The sequence below is a fragment of the Bombina bombina genome, chromosome 7 (genome assembly GCF_027579735.1).
Source record: "Bombina bombina isolate aBomBom1 chromosome 7, aBomBom1.pri, whole genome shotgun sequence".
NCBI lineage: Eukaryota > Metazoa > Chordata > Amphibia > Anura > Bombinatoridae > Bombina > Bombina bombina.
This window is the reverse complement of record NC_069505.1, coordinates 356,233,284-356,250,058: the sequence shown is the minus strand read 5'-3', so window position 1 is coordinate 356,250,058 and position 16,775 is coordinate 356,233,284. Positions and strand designations below refer to the sequence as shown.

The following is a 16,775-nucleotide window of genomic DNA, read 5'->3' as shown; positions in this document are numbered from 1 at the left end:
CTGGGCTCTCTTCTGGCGGTTCTAAGACCGCAAGGCATAGCGGTGGCTCCTTATCTAGACGACATCCTGATACAGGCGTCAAGCTTTCAAATTGCCAAGTCTCATACAGAGATAGTTCTGGCATTTCTGAGGTCGCATGGGTGGAAAGTGAACAAAGAAAAGAGTTCTCTATCTCCTCTCACAAGGGTTTCCTTCCTAGGGACTCTTATAGATTCTGTAGAAATGAAAATTTACCTGACGGAGTCCAGGTTATCAAAACTCCTAAATGCTTGCTGTGTTCTTCACTCCACTCCGCGCCCTGCGGGGGCTCAGTGCATGTAGATAATCGGCTTAATGGTAGCGGCAATGGACATAGTGCCATTTGCGCGCCTGCATCTCAGACCGCTGCAATTATGCATGCTCAGTCAGTGGAATGGGGATTACACAGATTTGTCCCCTCTACTAAATCTGGATCAGGAAACCAGAGATTCTCTTCTCTGGTGGTTATCTCGGGTCCACCTGTCCAAGGGTATGACCTTTCGCAGACCAGATTGGACGATTGTAACAACAGATGCCAGCGTTCTAGGTTGGGGTGCAGTCTGGAACTCCCTGAAGGCTCAGGGATCGTGGACTCAGGAGGAGAAACTCCTCCCAATAAATATTCTGGAGTTAAGAGCAATATTCAATGCTCTTCTAGCTTGGCCTCAGTTAGCAGCCCTGAGGTTCATCAGATTTCAGTCGGACAACATCACGACTGTGGCTTACATCAACCATCAAGGGGGAACCAGGAGTTCCCTAGCGATGTTAGAAGTCTCCAAGATAATTCGCTGGGCAGAGTCTCACTCTTGCCACCTATCAGCAATCCATATCCCAGGTGTAGAGAACTGGGAGGCGGATTTTCTAAGTCGTCAGACTTTTCATCCGGGGGAGTGGGAACTCCATCCGGAGGTGTTTGCTCAATTGATTCATCGTTGGGGCAAACCAGAATTGGATCTCATGGTGTCTCGCCAGAACGCCAAGCTTCCTTGTTACGTATCCAGGTCCAGGGACCCAGAAGCGACGCTGATAGATGCTCTAGCAGCTCCTTGGTTCTTCAACCTGGCTTATGTGTTTCCACCGTTTCTTTTGCTCCCTCGACTGATTGCCAAAATCAGACAAGAGAGGGCATCGGTGATTCTGATAGTGCCTGCGTGGCCATGCAGGACCTGGTATGCAGACCTAGTGGACATGTCATCCTTTCCACCATGGACTCTGCCTCTGAGACAAGACCTTCTCATACAAGGTCCTTTCAATCATCCGAATCTAATTTCTCTGAGACTGACTGCATGGAGATTGAACGCTTGATTCTATCAAAGCGTGGCTTCTCCGAGTCAGTCATTGATACCTTAATACAGGCACGAAAGCCTGTCACCAGGAAAATCTATCACAAGATATGGCGTAAATATGTTCATTGGTGTGAATCCAAGAATTACTCATGGAGTTAGGGTTAGGATTCCTAGGATTTTGTCCTTCCTCCAAGAGGGTTTGGACAAAGGATTATCAGCTAGTTCTTTAAAGGGACAGATTTCTGCTCTGTCTATTCTTTTACACAAGCGTCTGGCAGAAGTTCCAGACGTTCAGGCATTTTGTCAGGCTTTAGTTAGAATTAAGCCTGTGTTTAAACCTGTTGCTCCTCCATGGAGCTTAAACTTGGTTCTTAAAGTTCTCCAAGGGGTTCCGTTTGAACCCCTTCATTCTATTGATATCAAACTTCTATCATGGAAAGTTCTTTTTCTGATAGCTATTTCCTCGGCTCGAAGAGTCTCTGAGTTATCTGCCTTACATTGTGATTCTCCTTATCTGATCTTTCATTCAGATAAAGTAGTTCTGCGTACAAAACCTGGGTTTTTACCCAAGGTGGTTTCTAACAAGAATATCAATCAAGAGATTGTTGTTCCATCATTATGTCCTAATCCTTCTTCAAAGAAGGAACGTCTTTTGCATAATCTAGACGTAGTCCGTGCCTTGAAGTTTTACTTACAAGCTACTAAAGATTTTCGTCAAACATCTAACCTGTTTGTTGTTTACTCTGGACAGAGGAGAGGTCAAAAGGCCTCGGCAACCTCTCTTTCTTTTTGGCTTCAGAGTATAATCCGTTTAGCCTATGAGACTGCTGGACAGCAGCTCCCTGAAAGGATTACAGCTCATTCCACTAGAGCTGTGGCTTCCACCTGGGCCTTTAAAAATGAGGCTTCTGTTGAACAGATTTGCAAGGCTGCGACTTGGTCTTCGCTTCATACCTTTTCCAAATTTTCCAAATTTGATACTTTTGCTTCTTCGGAGGCTGTTTTTGGGAGAAAGGTTCTACAGGCAGTGGTTCCTTCCGTTTAAGTTCAGGAAGGAAGGACAAGGCAGGCCTTGTCCTTCCCATCATCCGTGTACTTTAGCTTTGGTATTGGTATCCCACAAGTAATGGATGATCCGTGGACTGGATACACTTAACAAGAGAAAACATAATTTATGCTTACCTGATAAATTTATTTCTCTTGTAGTGTATCCAGTCCACGGCCCGCCCTGTCCTTTTTAAGGCAGGTCTAAATTTTAATTAAACTACAGTCACCACTGCACCCTATGGTTTCTCCTTTCTCGGCTTGTTTCGGTCGAATGACTGGATATGGCAGTGAGGGGAGGAGCTATATAGCAGCTCTGCTGTGGGTGATCCTCTTGCAACTTCCTGTTGGGAAGGAGAATATCCCACAAGTAATGGATGATCCGTGAACTGGATACACTACAAGATAAATAAATTTATCAGGTAAGCATAAATTATGTTTTTGCTCTCTCCTCCCTCTTTTGCTCTCTCCCCCCTCTTTTGCTCTCTCCCCCCTCTTTGGCTCTCTCCCCCCTCTTTTGCTCTCTCCCCCCCCTCTTTTGCTCTCTCCCCCCCTCTTTTGCTCTCTCCCCCCCTCTTTTGCTCTCTCCCCCCCTCTTTTGTTCTCTCTTCCCCCTCTTTGGCTCTCTCCCCTCTTTCTTTTGCTCTCTCTGCCCCCTCTTTTGTTCTCTCTCCCCCCTCTTTGGCTCTCTCCCCCCTTTCTTTTGCTCTCTCTGCCCCCTCTTTTGTTCTCTCTCCCCCCTCTTTGGCTCTCTCCACCCTTTCTTTTGCTCTCGCTCCCCCCTCTTTTGCTTTCTTTCCTCCCTCTTTGGCTCTCTCCCCTCTTTTGCGCTCTCTCCTCTTTGGCTCTCTTTCCTCTTTTGCTCTCTCTCTCCCCCCTCTTTGGCTCTCTACACCCTTTCTTTTGCTCTCTTTCCCCCCCTCTTTGCTCTCTTTCCCCCTCTTTTGCTCTCTTTCCCCCTCTTTTGCTCTCTCTCCCCCCTCTTTGGCTCTCTCTCCTCTTTGGCTCTCCCCCCCCTCTATTTGTCTCTCTCCCCCCTCTTTGTCTCTCTCTCACCTCTCTTTTTGGCTCTCTCCCCCCTCTTTGGCTCTCTCTGCCCCCTCTTTTGCTCTCTCTGCCCCCTCTTTTGCTCTCTCTGCCCCCTCTTTTGCTCTCTCTGCCCCCTCTTTTGCTCTCTCTGCCCCCTCTTTTGCTCTCTCTGCCCCCTCTTTTGCTCTCTCTGCCCCCTCTTTTGTTCTCTCTCCCTGCTCTTTTGTTCTCTCTTCCCCCTCTTTGGCTCTCTCCCCCCTTTCTTTTGCTCTCTCTGCCCCCTCTTTTGTTCTCTCTCCTCCCTCTTTGGCTCTCTCCCCCCCTTTCTTTTGTTCTCTCTCCCCCCTCTTTTGTTCTCTCTCCCCCCTCTTTGGCTCTCTCCACCCTTTCTTTTGCTCTCGCTCCCTCCTCTTTTGCTTTCTTTCCTCCCTCTTTGGCTCTCTCCCCTCTTTTGCGCTCTCTCCTCTTTGGCTCTCTTTCCTCTTTTGCTCTCTCTCTCCCCCCTCTTTGGCTCTCTCCACCCTTTCTTTTCTTTCGCTCCCACCTCTTTTGCTCTCGCTCCCCCCTCTTTTGCTCTCTTTCCCCCCTCTTTGGCTCTCTCCCCTCTTTTGCTCTCTCTCCTCTTTGGCTCTCTTTCCTCTTTTGCTCTCTCCCCCCCCCTATTTGGCTCTCTCCCCCCTCTTTTGCTCTCTCTCTCCCGCCTTTCTTTTGCTCTCTCTGCCCCCTCTTTTGTTCTCTATCCCCCCTCTTTGGCTCTCTCCCGCCTTTCTTTTTCTCTCTCTCCCCCCTCTTTTTCTCTCTCTCCCCCCTCTTTTTCTCTCTCTCCCCCCTCTTTTTCTCTCTCTCCCCCATCTTTTGCTCTCTTTCCCCCCTCTTTGGCTCTCTCTCCTCTTTGGCTCTCTTTCCTCTTTGGCTCTCTCTCTCCCCCCTCTTTGGCTCTCTCTCTCCCCCCTCTTTGGCTCTCTCTCTCCCCCCTCTTTGGCTCTCTCTCTCCCCCCTCTTTGGCTCTCTCTCTCCCCCCTCTTTGGCTCTCTCTCCCCCTTCTTTGGCTCTCTCTCCCACCTCTTTGGCTCTCTCTCCCACCTCTTTGGCTCTCTCTCCCACCTCTTTGGCTCTCTCTCTCCCCTCTTTGGCTCTCTCTCTCCCCTCTTTGGCTCTCTCTCTCCCCTCTTTGGCTCTCTCTCTCCCCTCTTTGGCTCTCTCTCTCCCCTCTTTGGCTCTCTCTCTCCCCTCTATTTGGCTCTTTGTCCCCCCTCTTTTTTGGCTCTTTGTCCCCCCTCTTTTTTGGCTCTCTGTCCCCCCTCTTTTTTGGCTCTCTCACCCTCTCTTTGGCCCTCTCCCCCCTCTTTGGCCCTCTCCCCCCTCTCTTTGGCTCTCTCCGCCCTCTTTGGCCCTTTTCCCCCCCCTCTTTGGCTCTTCTCCCCCCTCTTTGGCCCCTCCCCCTCTTTGGCCCCTCCCCCCTCTTTGGCCCCTCTCCCCCCCCCCCTCTTTGGCCCCTCTCCCCCCCCCTCTTTGGCCCCTCTCCCCCCCCTCTTTGGCCCCTCTCCCCCCCCCCCTCTTTGGCCCCTCTACCCCCCCCTCTTTGGCTCTCTCGCCCCTCTTTCTGGCTCTCTCTCCCCCCTCTTTGGCCCTTCTCCCCCCCTCTTTGGCCCTTCTCCCCCCTTTCTTTTGCTCTCCCCCCTCTCTTGCTCCCTCTCTGGCTCTGTCTTTCAAACCCTTTGACTCTCTGACCACGCCCCCATCGCGGCACCTTTCCGGCCACGCCCCATCGCGGCGACACCCGTCCGGCCATGCCCCTCGCTGCATCCGGTCACGCCCTCTCGCACCCGACCACACCCCTCACCGCGTCCGGTCATGCCCTTTCACCGTGCCCGGTCACGCCCCCATCGCAATGCTCCTGTCGGCCACGCCCCCTGACACTCCGCTTCAGCCTTGCTCTGTGCTAAGTGTCAGGATCCAAACGGCCAGGTATGTTTGACATGTGCAGTCTCTACTGCACATGACTGCATCGGACAAACATACTTGGCCATTTATTATATAGGATACCACCTTTTAGATTGCCAAATTGGCGGCTAAGAATGCCGGATTTGCCATTTTAGCGCGTAGAGCGTTATGGTCAAAATCTTGGTCTGCAGATGTGTCATCTAAGTCAAAGCTTTTGGCTATTCCTTTCAAAGGAAAGACCCTATTGGGGCCTCACTTGAAAGAAATCATTTCTGACATTACGGGAGGTAAGGGTCATCTCCTACCTCAGGATAAAACAACTAAACTGAGGGGTAAACAAAATAATTTTCGCTCCTTTCGGAGCTTTAGAGGAGTCCCCTCTTCTTCTTCTTCCTCCGCCAAGCAGGAAGGAAATTTTGCTCAGGCCAAATCTGTCTGGAGACCCAACCAGACTTGGAACAAAGGTAAACAACCCAAGAAGCCCGCTGCTGCTACCAAGACAGCATGAAGGGGTGGCCCCCAATCCGGGACCGGATCTAGTAGGGTGCAGACTCTCTTTCTTTGCCCAGGCTTGGGTAAGAGATGTTCAGGATCCTTGGACACTGGAGATCGTGTCCCAAGGGTATCAGTTGGAGTTCAACAGTTCTCTCCCAAGGGGGAGGTTCCTTCTTTCACGATTGTCTGCAAACCTGACAAAAAGAGAGGCGTTCTTACGTTGTGCAAAAGACCTCTCTACTATAGGAGTAATTTGTCCCGTTCCAAGATTAGAACAGGGACAGGGGTTTTACTCAAATCTTTTCGTGGTTCCCAAAAAAGAAGGAACGTTCAGACCCATTTTAGATCTCAAGAGTCTAAACAAGTTTCTCAGAGTCCCATCCTTCAAAATGGAGACTATTCGAACAATTCTGCCATTGATCCAGGAGGGTCAATATATGACTACCGTGGACTTGAAGGATGCATATCCCTATCCACAAGGATCATCATCAGTTCCTATGGTTTGCCTTCCTGGACAAACATTTTCAGTTAGTGGCTCTTACCTTCGGGTTGGCCACAGCACCCAGGATCTTCACAAAGGTTTTAGGGTCCCTTTTGGCGGTTCTCAGGCCGCGGGATATTGCAGTGGCGCCTTATCTGGACGATATTCTGATCCAGGCGTCGTCTTACCATCTGACAAAGTCGCATACAGACATGGTTCTGTCCTTTCTGAGGACTCACGGGTGGAAGGTGAATTTAGAAAAGAGTTCATTAATTCCACAGACCAAGGTTGCCTTCCTGGGAACACTAATAGATTCCATATCCATTTTCTTGATAGAGGTCAGAAAGTTAAAGATTCTGAATACATGCCGAACCCTTCAGTCCAATCCTCGGCCATCAGTGGCCCAGTGCATGGAGGTAATTGGATTAATGGTGGCGGCAATGGACATCATTCCGTTTGCTCATTTTCATCTCAGGTCACTACAGCTGAGCATGCTCAGACAGTGGAATGGAGATTATGCAAATTTGTCTCCTCAGATAAATCTGGATCAGGAGACAAGAGACTCTCTTCTTTGGTGGTTGTCTCAGGATCATCTGTCCCAAGGGACGTGCTTTTGCAGGCCCTCATGGGTGATAGTGACGACGGACGCCAGCCTTCTAGGTTGGGGTGCAGTCTGGAATTCCCTGAAGGCTCAGGGTGTGTGGACTCAGCCGGAGTCACTTCTTCCAATCAATATTCTGGAATTGAGAGCAATATTCAATGCGCTTCAAGCGTGGCGTCAGTTGGTTTCGTCCAAATTAATTTGCTTTCAGTCGGACGACATCACCACTGTGGCTTACATCAATCATCAGGGGGGAACAAGGAGTTCCTTAGCGATGACAGAAGTATCCAAGATAATTCGGTGGGCGGAGGTCCACTCTTGTTATCTATCAGCAATCTACATCCCAGGAGTGGACAACTGGGAAGCGGACTTTTTAAGCAGACAGACGTTTCATCCGGGGGAGTGGGAACTCCATCCGGAGGTCTTTGCCACTCTGATCCTCAGATGGGGCAGACCGGAGTTGGATCTGATGGCGTCTCGTCAGAATGCCAAGCTTCCAAGATACGGATCCAGGTCAAGGGATCCTCAGGCCGAACTGATAGATGCAGCTCTGCTGTGGTGCTCTTTGCCACTTTCTGTTAGCAGGAGGTTAATATCCCACAAGTAAGGATGAAATTCGTGGACTCATCATATCATAGAAGAAATACATTTATCAGGTAAGCATAAATTTCCTTTTCCAACTAATCTTGGAATACTTGCAAAGATGTTCAAAATGTCATTCTGGTGATTTTTTCAATTGTCTTGATTTGTTGACTTGAAAGACTCAAAACTGGTCTTGAAATGGTGGTATGAGCATGTTGAACCGAAAAGCGGTCTTTTTGGCCAGAAAAGCCTCTGCCAATAGATTGTGATCGACCCCTGAGTTGCGAAGATCCAGTCCTCTTTCCAGTGAGAGATTGCATGTTTTTTTATAGTCAGAAAAACATTTTTAAAAGGTATAACCTGCTCAAGCCATTTCTCTGTGGATAAATGTAATTAGGATATCACATATCTGAAGATTCCATGCTTTGTAGGAAGAAAAAAATAACATGAAATAAACTGTTATATGCTTTTATTTTGGTGTTTATTTGTGGCATGCAGATAAGCGTGCAAGATGTTTTCAAGTATAAATAAGTATAAATAAGGCTAAATATTTCCTTTTTTTAATTCAAACAGATAATCGGTGAAATATCAAAGAAAGTGGCACAGATCCAAAATGGTAAGAGGTAATATCTAGCATAGTATATGTGAATATGAATGATGTTATAACTTACTGTAACAAAACTCCTTTATTGAGGTGCAATAAATATTCTGTGATATTAACATTTTGAAGAAATATGTAAAAAATTATAGTAATTTTGCTGAAAAATATAAACAGGCCTTCTCATATTGAAGTTAACATGTACGAAAAAGTCTGATGTTTGTATTTGTGTTGCCCCAGTAATAGGGGCTCATTAGTCCTCACAGAGGCATTTTATAAAAGATGCGTCCTGGTAGGGATTGTGCTAATTGTGCAAAAATAAACCCCAACAAACATACCACAGTTCTTGGAAGGAGACAACATAGTAAGATAGTAAAATCTATAGTAGAAAAGACATCTGATTTATAGATGTGACAGAAGTACAACAATCCATAGGGACCTTGTGTGGCACAGCGCCTTCTATTGGTTGAATCATCCACAGGACAGTGTATAACACAGCACCCTCTATTGGTTGAACCAGGGCATTGTATAGCACAGCACCCTCTATTGGTTGCAAGGTCATCAGCAAAATATGTACAGGAGAAAAATGACTAATTTGCATATATTTTGCATAGGGTGACAATGCAAATGGATAGCTATTACTTTTACTGTCTATAACCTCCTGAATCCTCCATCCTTTTGGCGGCAAAGTTATATTTTATTATTATGTTGTTACCTAAATGATTTTTGGAGGTTTATGCTTTATGTGGAGTATGTCACCATAAGTTTAATGGTTTGTTCTTAATGGCTAGTCCTGGGTTAATTAAAGCATAGTTAGTAGTTTCTGTTTAAAACAGTTGGTGTTGCCTGGATCTTTCAGGGATTACTGTGAGAATTGGTTAATGCTCTGATTTTTTTACTTTTTTCCCTGTAGGGGAGGTCTATTACAGGGTTTGTGGACCTGTAAATTAAGAGCTCTACTGAAAGCCTAAGTGTCTTTTTTTAAAGTCACTGCAGGTAAAGGATTAATTACTGGCCTGGAAGAAGTAGCAAATCAGCGAGATTGATACCTGCCTGGTAGTCCACAGAGACAAGCCCAGCTGGGGGAGATATAGCCTACTGGCTTGAGCCCAATCTTAGTATCTTAGTAATGATTGATCTGGTAGCAGACCCGACAGTTCAGGTGGTTGTCTGGGGTTGCGGAGAAGAAGGTACACATAGTGGGACATGTCTGGATCGCAAGTTAGGGACCGGTCACGCCCTGTCACCGTTACAACTGATATAATGGATTTAGGGATTCTTCCATTTCTGTTATCAAAATAGTTTTTGTTCTATTGGTATCCTTTTTGAAAAGAAAAGTTAGGTAGGCTTGGCATTTAGAAGCAAGCACTAGTTTTTGCAACTATGTATAACATGCTATAAATAGTATTGCAAACACTGCTGCCAAATAGTCCTTAGTCGAGGACAGGAAATGAACTAAGCAAAATTGATAATATATGTTAATGGATAGTTGCTTAAATTGTCATGCTCTTTTCAATCTATTTATGTTTAATTTTGACTTTAATGTCCCTTTCAACCCTCCCCCCCTCCCCACCAAACACTGGATTTTAAACTGCTTATGTGTAGAAAGAAAGTACATCATTAGGGGTGGATTTCTTATTAGGTAATGTAGACTATTGATTATATGCCCCTTCCCGATCAAGTGAATTCACTTTTGCAATACACTTCCTATAATCGTACACTGTGCATTTTATGGAGCCCTTGTATGAGCGAGCCTGTAAGACACATCGGTCATTCGACTGCTCTTTAAACTTTCCTCCACCTCAGAGATTTGGGATAATTGACAGGTCCTTCTCTTGCAAACCTTATGTTATTTATATGGAACACATGAACTAGTGCTAAAAAACACCCTGTAAAAATGCAGAGCTATAAGAGGCGGTCTTCAAGGGCTTACAAATTAGCATATGAGTCTACCTAGGTTTAACTTTCAACAAAGAATACCAAGAGAGCAAAGCAAATTTGATGATAAAAGCAAATTGGAAGGTTGTTTAAATTTTAATGCCCTATCTGAATAATTAAAGTTTAATTTTGACTACACTGTCCCCATAATCCTTTCCTGTTGGGACTCATTTGTCAAATGAGTAAAAATTTAAATCATTCAATCGTTCAAGCAATAGCGTGATTTAAATGATGGGATTGGGTCAGGGGTGAGTGCCTGTGATGCTCCAATTATCAATTTTTCTTCATTCTCTTGCTATCTTTATTTGAAAAGCAAGAATGTAAGTTTAGAAGCTGACCCATTTTTAGTTCACAACCTGGGTTGTCCTTGCTGATTGGTGGCTAAATGCTGTCCAGGGTGCTGAACCAAAAATTGGCTCCTTGGCTTAGATGCCTTCTTTTTCAAATAAAGAAAGCAAGAGAACAAAGAAAAATTGATAATAGGAGTAAATTAGAAAGTTGCTTAAAATTGCATGCTCTATCTGAGTCACAAAAGAAAAAAATTGGGTTCAGGGTCCCTTTAAGCTTCCTAATTCTCCCTTCTGTTGCTCTGGAAGCCAAGATGCTTGGCTTCGCTGTGCTATCCTCTGGGAGTTGTAGATCATGTCTTGAATGGATTTTCTCCAAGACAAAGCTTCTGACGCTTCTTACAAGGGTGAGACCTTGTTTAGTTCTGGTCTGACAGAAATGTTTCTGGAAAGGTTTTTCTACATAGACCTTAAGGATGTCAGAGTTAAGTCCTGCTGCTGAGTTTAATTCAGCATCAAGGGCTTGCCCCGATCAAGGACTTGTGGGGGGCTTAATTTCGCTTTTTTTCTTAAAGCATGGTTATGAGATGTCCCAGTTAGTCTGTGGTCTTTGCATCTCAGTAGTTACTAATACCTTCCTTTCTGAGGCAAGTTCCGCCCCTCATGTTATCTGCAGTCAGATTAGAGAGAAGCAGTTTTGACTTGCGTTTGGACTAAAGTGTCTCTGCAAGTTTTTTTTCAGGGTACCGTTCTCTGACTTTGGAATCTTTAGTTTTCCTTTTTCCCTGGTCTAGGAGGGTCAGTTCCTTTCTTCCATAGACCAAGAGGACGCATATCTTCAAGTTCTTGAGAATTTATTTTCTGAATTGACTCGATTCCCTGATTTTGTATCCCTCTGGGCAGTGATCAGTTCTTCGAGGAATTACAGGGGCGCCCTTTCTGGATACATTTTGTTTCCGGTGCCTTAAAGTTAATAGACAAACTCTCATTCAGAGATTTTGTTGTCTTTCTTTCATGTAATTGGCAAGAGTCCATGAGCTAGTCACATATGGGATATACAATCCCATTTTTTTTGAGGTTTCCCAAACCTCAAAATGCCTATAAATATACCTCCCACCACACCCACAATTCAGTTTTACAAACTTTGCCTCCTATGGAGGTGGTGAAGTAAGTTTGTGCTTGATTTTTATGATTTCTTCTATGATAAGCCCTTCTAAGCATTCTGAAGCCCAATTCCTCTCAGAGTACAGTGTCTATTGATTTTTATGGTTTTTCTCACGGAAAATCTTTTCAAGGGTTCTCTGTTATCGGTCGTAGGGATTCATCTACCTCCATTTTCAGATTGACGATATACTCTTATACCATTACCCCTGCTGATAGTTTTTAGTACTGGTTTGGCTATCTGCTATATGTGGATGGGTGTCTTTCGGTAATTATGTATCATTCGTTAAGACACTCTCAGCTATGGTTGGCGCTTTATGTATTTATATAAAGTTCTAAATATATGTATTTACTTATTTGCCATGAGTCAGGTCTGTGTGTATTTCCCTTTGCAGTCTGGCAGTTTCAGTATGGGAATCATGTTTTAGGAAAAAGTTTTCTTACCTGGGGTATAGTCTCCAATTTGACTTGTTTTTCTTCTAAAATATTACGGGTAATTTAGGCTCGAGAGGGCGCAAAGTGCTGTTATTTATTGCGTCATTCTTGGCGCGAGAAGTTTTTGGCGCAAATGTCTATGATGACGCAAGTTCGTCATTTCCTGCGTCGTAGTTGATGCCAGGTTGTTTGGCGCGAAGTTGTGTCTGTTATAACGCGAGTTGCGTCATTTCCGGATGCTTGTTGGCGGCAAAATTGTTTTTATACTTCCTTTTGCGTCGTGCGTCATACTTGGCCCCAAAAAAATTTAGTTTTATTTTACCTCACTTCCTATATGCTCCTTGCTTTCTTCATGCTCAGAGGGCTATGCTTTTTGCTTTTTTGCCAAATTTAGTATTTTTTCCCCATTCCTGAAACTGCTATATGTGGAAATAAGATATTTTTGTTTAAATGTTGTTTTTTCTTTTACATTTTACAATATGTCTCAATCTAATTCTGTCTCAGAAGCTGCTGTAGGAACCATGCTGCCTGAACACAGTTCTACCAAAACTAAGTGTATCTGTTGTAAGCTAGCGGAGATTATATCTCCAGTTATAGTATGTAACAGTTGTCATGATAAGCTTTTGCATGCCGAAAAAGTTTATATTAGTCCTAGTACAGTATCTGTTGTTCCCTCAACATCTAAAGTACATGATATCCCTGTTGATATGTAAAATTATATTGCTGATGCAATACAGAAGGCTATGTCTGCTATTCCGCCTTCTAATAAACATAAAAGGTCTTTTAAAACTTCTCATAATGTTGATGAATTTTGTAATGACCAACAACATACTGATATATCCACCTCTGATGAGGATCTCTCTGACTCAGAAGAGCCTACTTCAGACATTGACATTGATAAATCAACTTATCTTTTTAAGATTGAATATATTCGTTCTTTGTTGAAAGAAGGGTTGATTACTTTGGATATTGAGGAGTCTGGTCCTCTTGATAACAAATCCAGTAAACGTTTAAATTCTGTCTATAAACCTCCTGTGAGTACTCCTGAGGTTTTCCCTGTTCCTGATGCTATTTCTGATGTGATTGCTAAGGAATGGTCTACGCCTGGTACTTCTTTTGTTTCTTCTTCAAGGTTTAAAAGGTTGTATCCTTTGCCAGTGGCTAAATTAGAGTTTTGGGAAAAAGTCCCTAAGGTTGATGGGGCTATTTCTACTCTTGCCAAGTGTACTTCTATTTCTATGGAAGATAGTACTTCTTTTAAGTTTCCTTTAGATAGGAAAATTGAATCTTATCTAAGGAAAGCTTATTTACATTCTGGCTATATTCTCAGACCTGTCATTTCTATGGCTGATGTTGTGACTGCATCAACTTTTTGGTTGTATGACTTAGCACAACAGGAAAAAGATCCTGATTTGTATAGCATTGTTTGTTTGCTTCAACATGCTAATCATTTTATCTATGATGCTATTTTTGATATCATCAAGATTGATGTTAAATCTATGTCTTTGGCTATTTTAGCTAGAAGAGCTTTATGGCTCAAGTCATGGAATGCTGACATGGTATCTAAATCTAGGTTACTATCTCTATCATTCCAGGGTAATAATTTATTTGGTTCTCAGTTGGATTCTATTATTTCCACTATTACTGGGGGGAAGGGAGTTTTTTTTGCCCCAAGATAAAAAGTCTAAGGGTAAATCTAAAGCTTCTAATCGGTTTCGTTCCTTTCGTCCGAATAGAGAACAGAAAAAACACTCCTTCCCCTAAGGACTCTAGCTCCAATTGGAAGCCATCTTCGAGTTGGAATAAATCCAAGCTTTATAAGAAACCAAAGCCAGCCCCCAAGACTACATGAAGGTGTGGGCCTCAATCCAGTTCTACTGGTGGGGGACAGACTGAAATTATTTCAAGACGTTTGGGCAGGTTCCGTTCAAAATCATTGGATTCAGAATATTGTCTCTCAGGGGTATCGAGTAGGTTTCAGAATAAGACCTCCTGTGAAAAGATTTTTTCTCTCTCACGTTCCAACAAATCCTGTAAAAGCTCAGGCCTTTCTGAAGTGTGTTTCAGATCTGGAGCTTTCAGGTGTAATTGTACCAGTTCCACTACTGGAACAGGGTCTGGGTTTTTATTTAAATCTATTCATTGTCCCGAAAAAGGAAAATTCATTCAGACCAGTTCTGGATCTGACATTTTTGAATCAATTTGTAACGGTCCCAACTTTCAAGATGGTGACTATAAGGACTATTCTGCCTTTTGTCCAGCAAGGTCATTAAATAATATATATCTTTACATTCCGATTCATCCAGACCACTATCGATTTCTGAGATTCTCTTTTCTAGACAAGCATTATCAATCGGGGGAAGAGTCGGGGGAATGCTAGCCAGTAGCGCGTCCCAAAACACGCAAGACAGCAAAACTAGAAAGAGAAGGAAACGCAAATGGAGAAAAAGGAGGCAAAGAAAAATCAAAGAAGAAGTAAAAAGGACACTAAACACTAACATAGATACTTCCTTTGAAAACTTTAGCATCATAAATATTTCAAAGTATAATCTTGATGCATCAGAAAAATCTGTGTTCTCTAAAGGCTTGGGTTTTGCTCCAGTAAATAAGTTTTCTGGTTTCAGTACATTGCTGGACGTTAATAAGTTCGTCAGGAAGCTTACCCTAAAAAGGTTTTTCTCTTTAAATACAGACGAACTAGAGCATCCTGCCAATGCTGACCCAGACAGCATTGTTGATTTGAATTCTGCATCTTATTTGTCTTTCCATGATGCCTGTGCTTTAGCTACCCTTAAAGACCTACATAGGGACACAGTTGACTGTACTCCACACAAATTACAAAGACCCATTAAGACTGGTTCTGACTTTTATCCTATTCAACATAGAGGGGCCATTCTGAACGCCTTCCAAAAGGCAGTTCAGGATGACATCTTGTCCTTAGAGGCCAATACAGGTTACAATGCTGCCGCCCCTAATCTTACATATAAGGAACGCATGGCTATCAAATCTTTAAAAAACAACCATGACATAGTGATAAAAAACTCTGATAAGGGCGGCAGCATTGTAATTATGGACAAATGCGATTATTTACAAGAAGCCCATAGATAGCTATATGATGACAGCACATATCAGAAGCTATCTGTTAACCCAACTGTTTCTTTAAAAAAAGAACTAACTTTGTTAGTACAAGAAGGTATCGCCTTGGGCATTCTCACTCCAAATGATTTAAATACGCTGGTACCACAGAACCCCATTACACCAATCTTCTACCATGTACCTAAAGTACATAAAAATATTGAACATCCTCCAGGTAGACCAATTGTCTCCATCATTGGCTCCTTGTTTGAGCCCATGGGAGCTTGGATTGATTCCATCCTCCAACCCATTGCCAGGGGACAGTTGAGCTACCTGGAGGATAGTTCACACTTACTGTCCAAGTTGGAGCAAATCAAATGGCAACAAGACTATACGTGGATAGTAGTGGACATTTCATCATTATACATTTGTATACCCCAAGATTTAGGAGTACGTGTAGTGGAAACCTTTCTGGCCAAAGATTTGAAGTTAGATGATGTTTTAAGATACCTATTGTCACACAATTTCTTCATGTTCAATCATGAATTCTTTAGACAAATGTGTGGCACAGCGATGGGGGCAAAATTTGCCCCCTCGCTGGCCAATCTTTATGTGGCTAGATGGGAACTTATGCATGTTTTTGATTCTTTGAACCCATGGTGTGAGGACACCGTTTTTTATTCACGGTATATAGACGATCTTATCTTTATAATCAAAAGACCGTGGAATGATTCCTCACACAGTAAGTTCTTGAATTATCTCAATGACAACCAAATGGGACTGAAATTCACTGGCACTTTTAGTGGTACTCAGATAGACTTTTTGGACCTAACTTTACAAATAATCAATAACCAAATATGCACCAAAACATATAGGAAACCGACCGCGGGAAACACGCCAAATCCCAACACCCCAGAAATCTCATCCAAGCTATTCCAAAAGGGCAGTTTATCCGCCTTAGGAGAAATATCAAATCAGATGACATTTATGACCAACAAGCAAAAGATTTGGAAAATAGGTTAGTCAATAGAGGGTATAGCAGAAGTTCCCTATCCAAGTGCCGTGAACAAATTAAAAGATCTGATGTAAATTTAGTAAAGAGAATGCCAACAGCACACAATGAGAATAGCGCCCATGAGTCAATAGTATTCACCACTGAGTTCACTTCACAATATGATCAAATTGTCAAAATACTAAAAAAACATCTACATCTTTTATCTGGTGACGAGATACTCAAACCACTGATTAAAAATTGTAGGTTTGTGCCAAAGAAGCCAAGAACATTGGCTCAGACGCTGTCTCCCAGCATGATTAACCAGCATTCTTGTTCTCAAGCTCCTTCTTGGTTAAGACACACAGGAAATTACAGATGTGGCAGTAGAAATTGTAATACTTGTGTGTTGATATTAAGAGGAAACACTTTCATGTCCAGTACCACTAATCAAACTTTTGACATACAATTCTATGCCAACTGTGGGACTCAGTGGGTGGTTTACTTGCTCACCTGCAATATTTGCAAAAGCCAATATATTGGACAAACCTCTAGGGAGCTCAGAAAGCGAATAGGGGAGCATCTTAGGGATACTAAGAATTATGTTAAGGAGTCAGCCGTGGCCAGCCACTTCAACAGCATACATTTTTCCAATAAAGCTGATATCTCAGTTCAAGTGATTGATCTAGCCAGAATTCCTATAAGAGGTGGAAACCAAAATAAGGTTTTAGATAAAAAGGAATTATTCTGGATTCTAAAATTAAGTACAATAGCACCCCTTGGTATGAATAAAGAGTTTGATATCAGCTA

At 43.4% G+C, this 16,775-nt stretch overlaps 1 protein-coding gene across 2 annotated transcripts in view; it reads left to right on the top strand.

Moving 5' to 3' along the window:
- Positions 1-16,775, top strand: part of ISY1 (ISY1 splicing factor homolog) — a 743,196-nt gene that overhangs the window by 225,225 nt on the left and 501,196 nt on the right. For both annotated transcript variants that reach the window (XM_053721042.1, XM_053721043.1), the window contains exon 5: positions 8,054-8,096. In XM_053721042.1, coding sequence (XP_053577017.1) covers positions 8,054-8,096 — 43 coding nt within the window. The remainder of the gene's footprint in view (positions 1-8,053; positions 8,097-16,775) is intronic.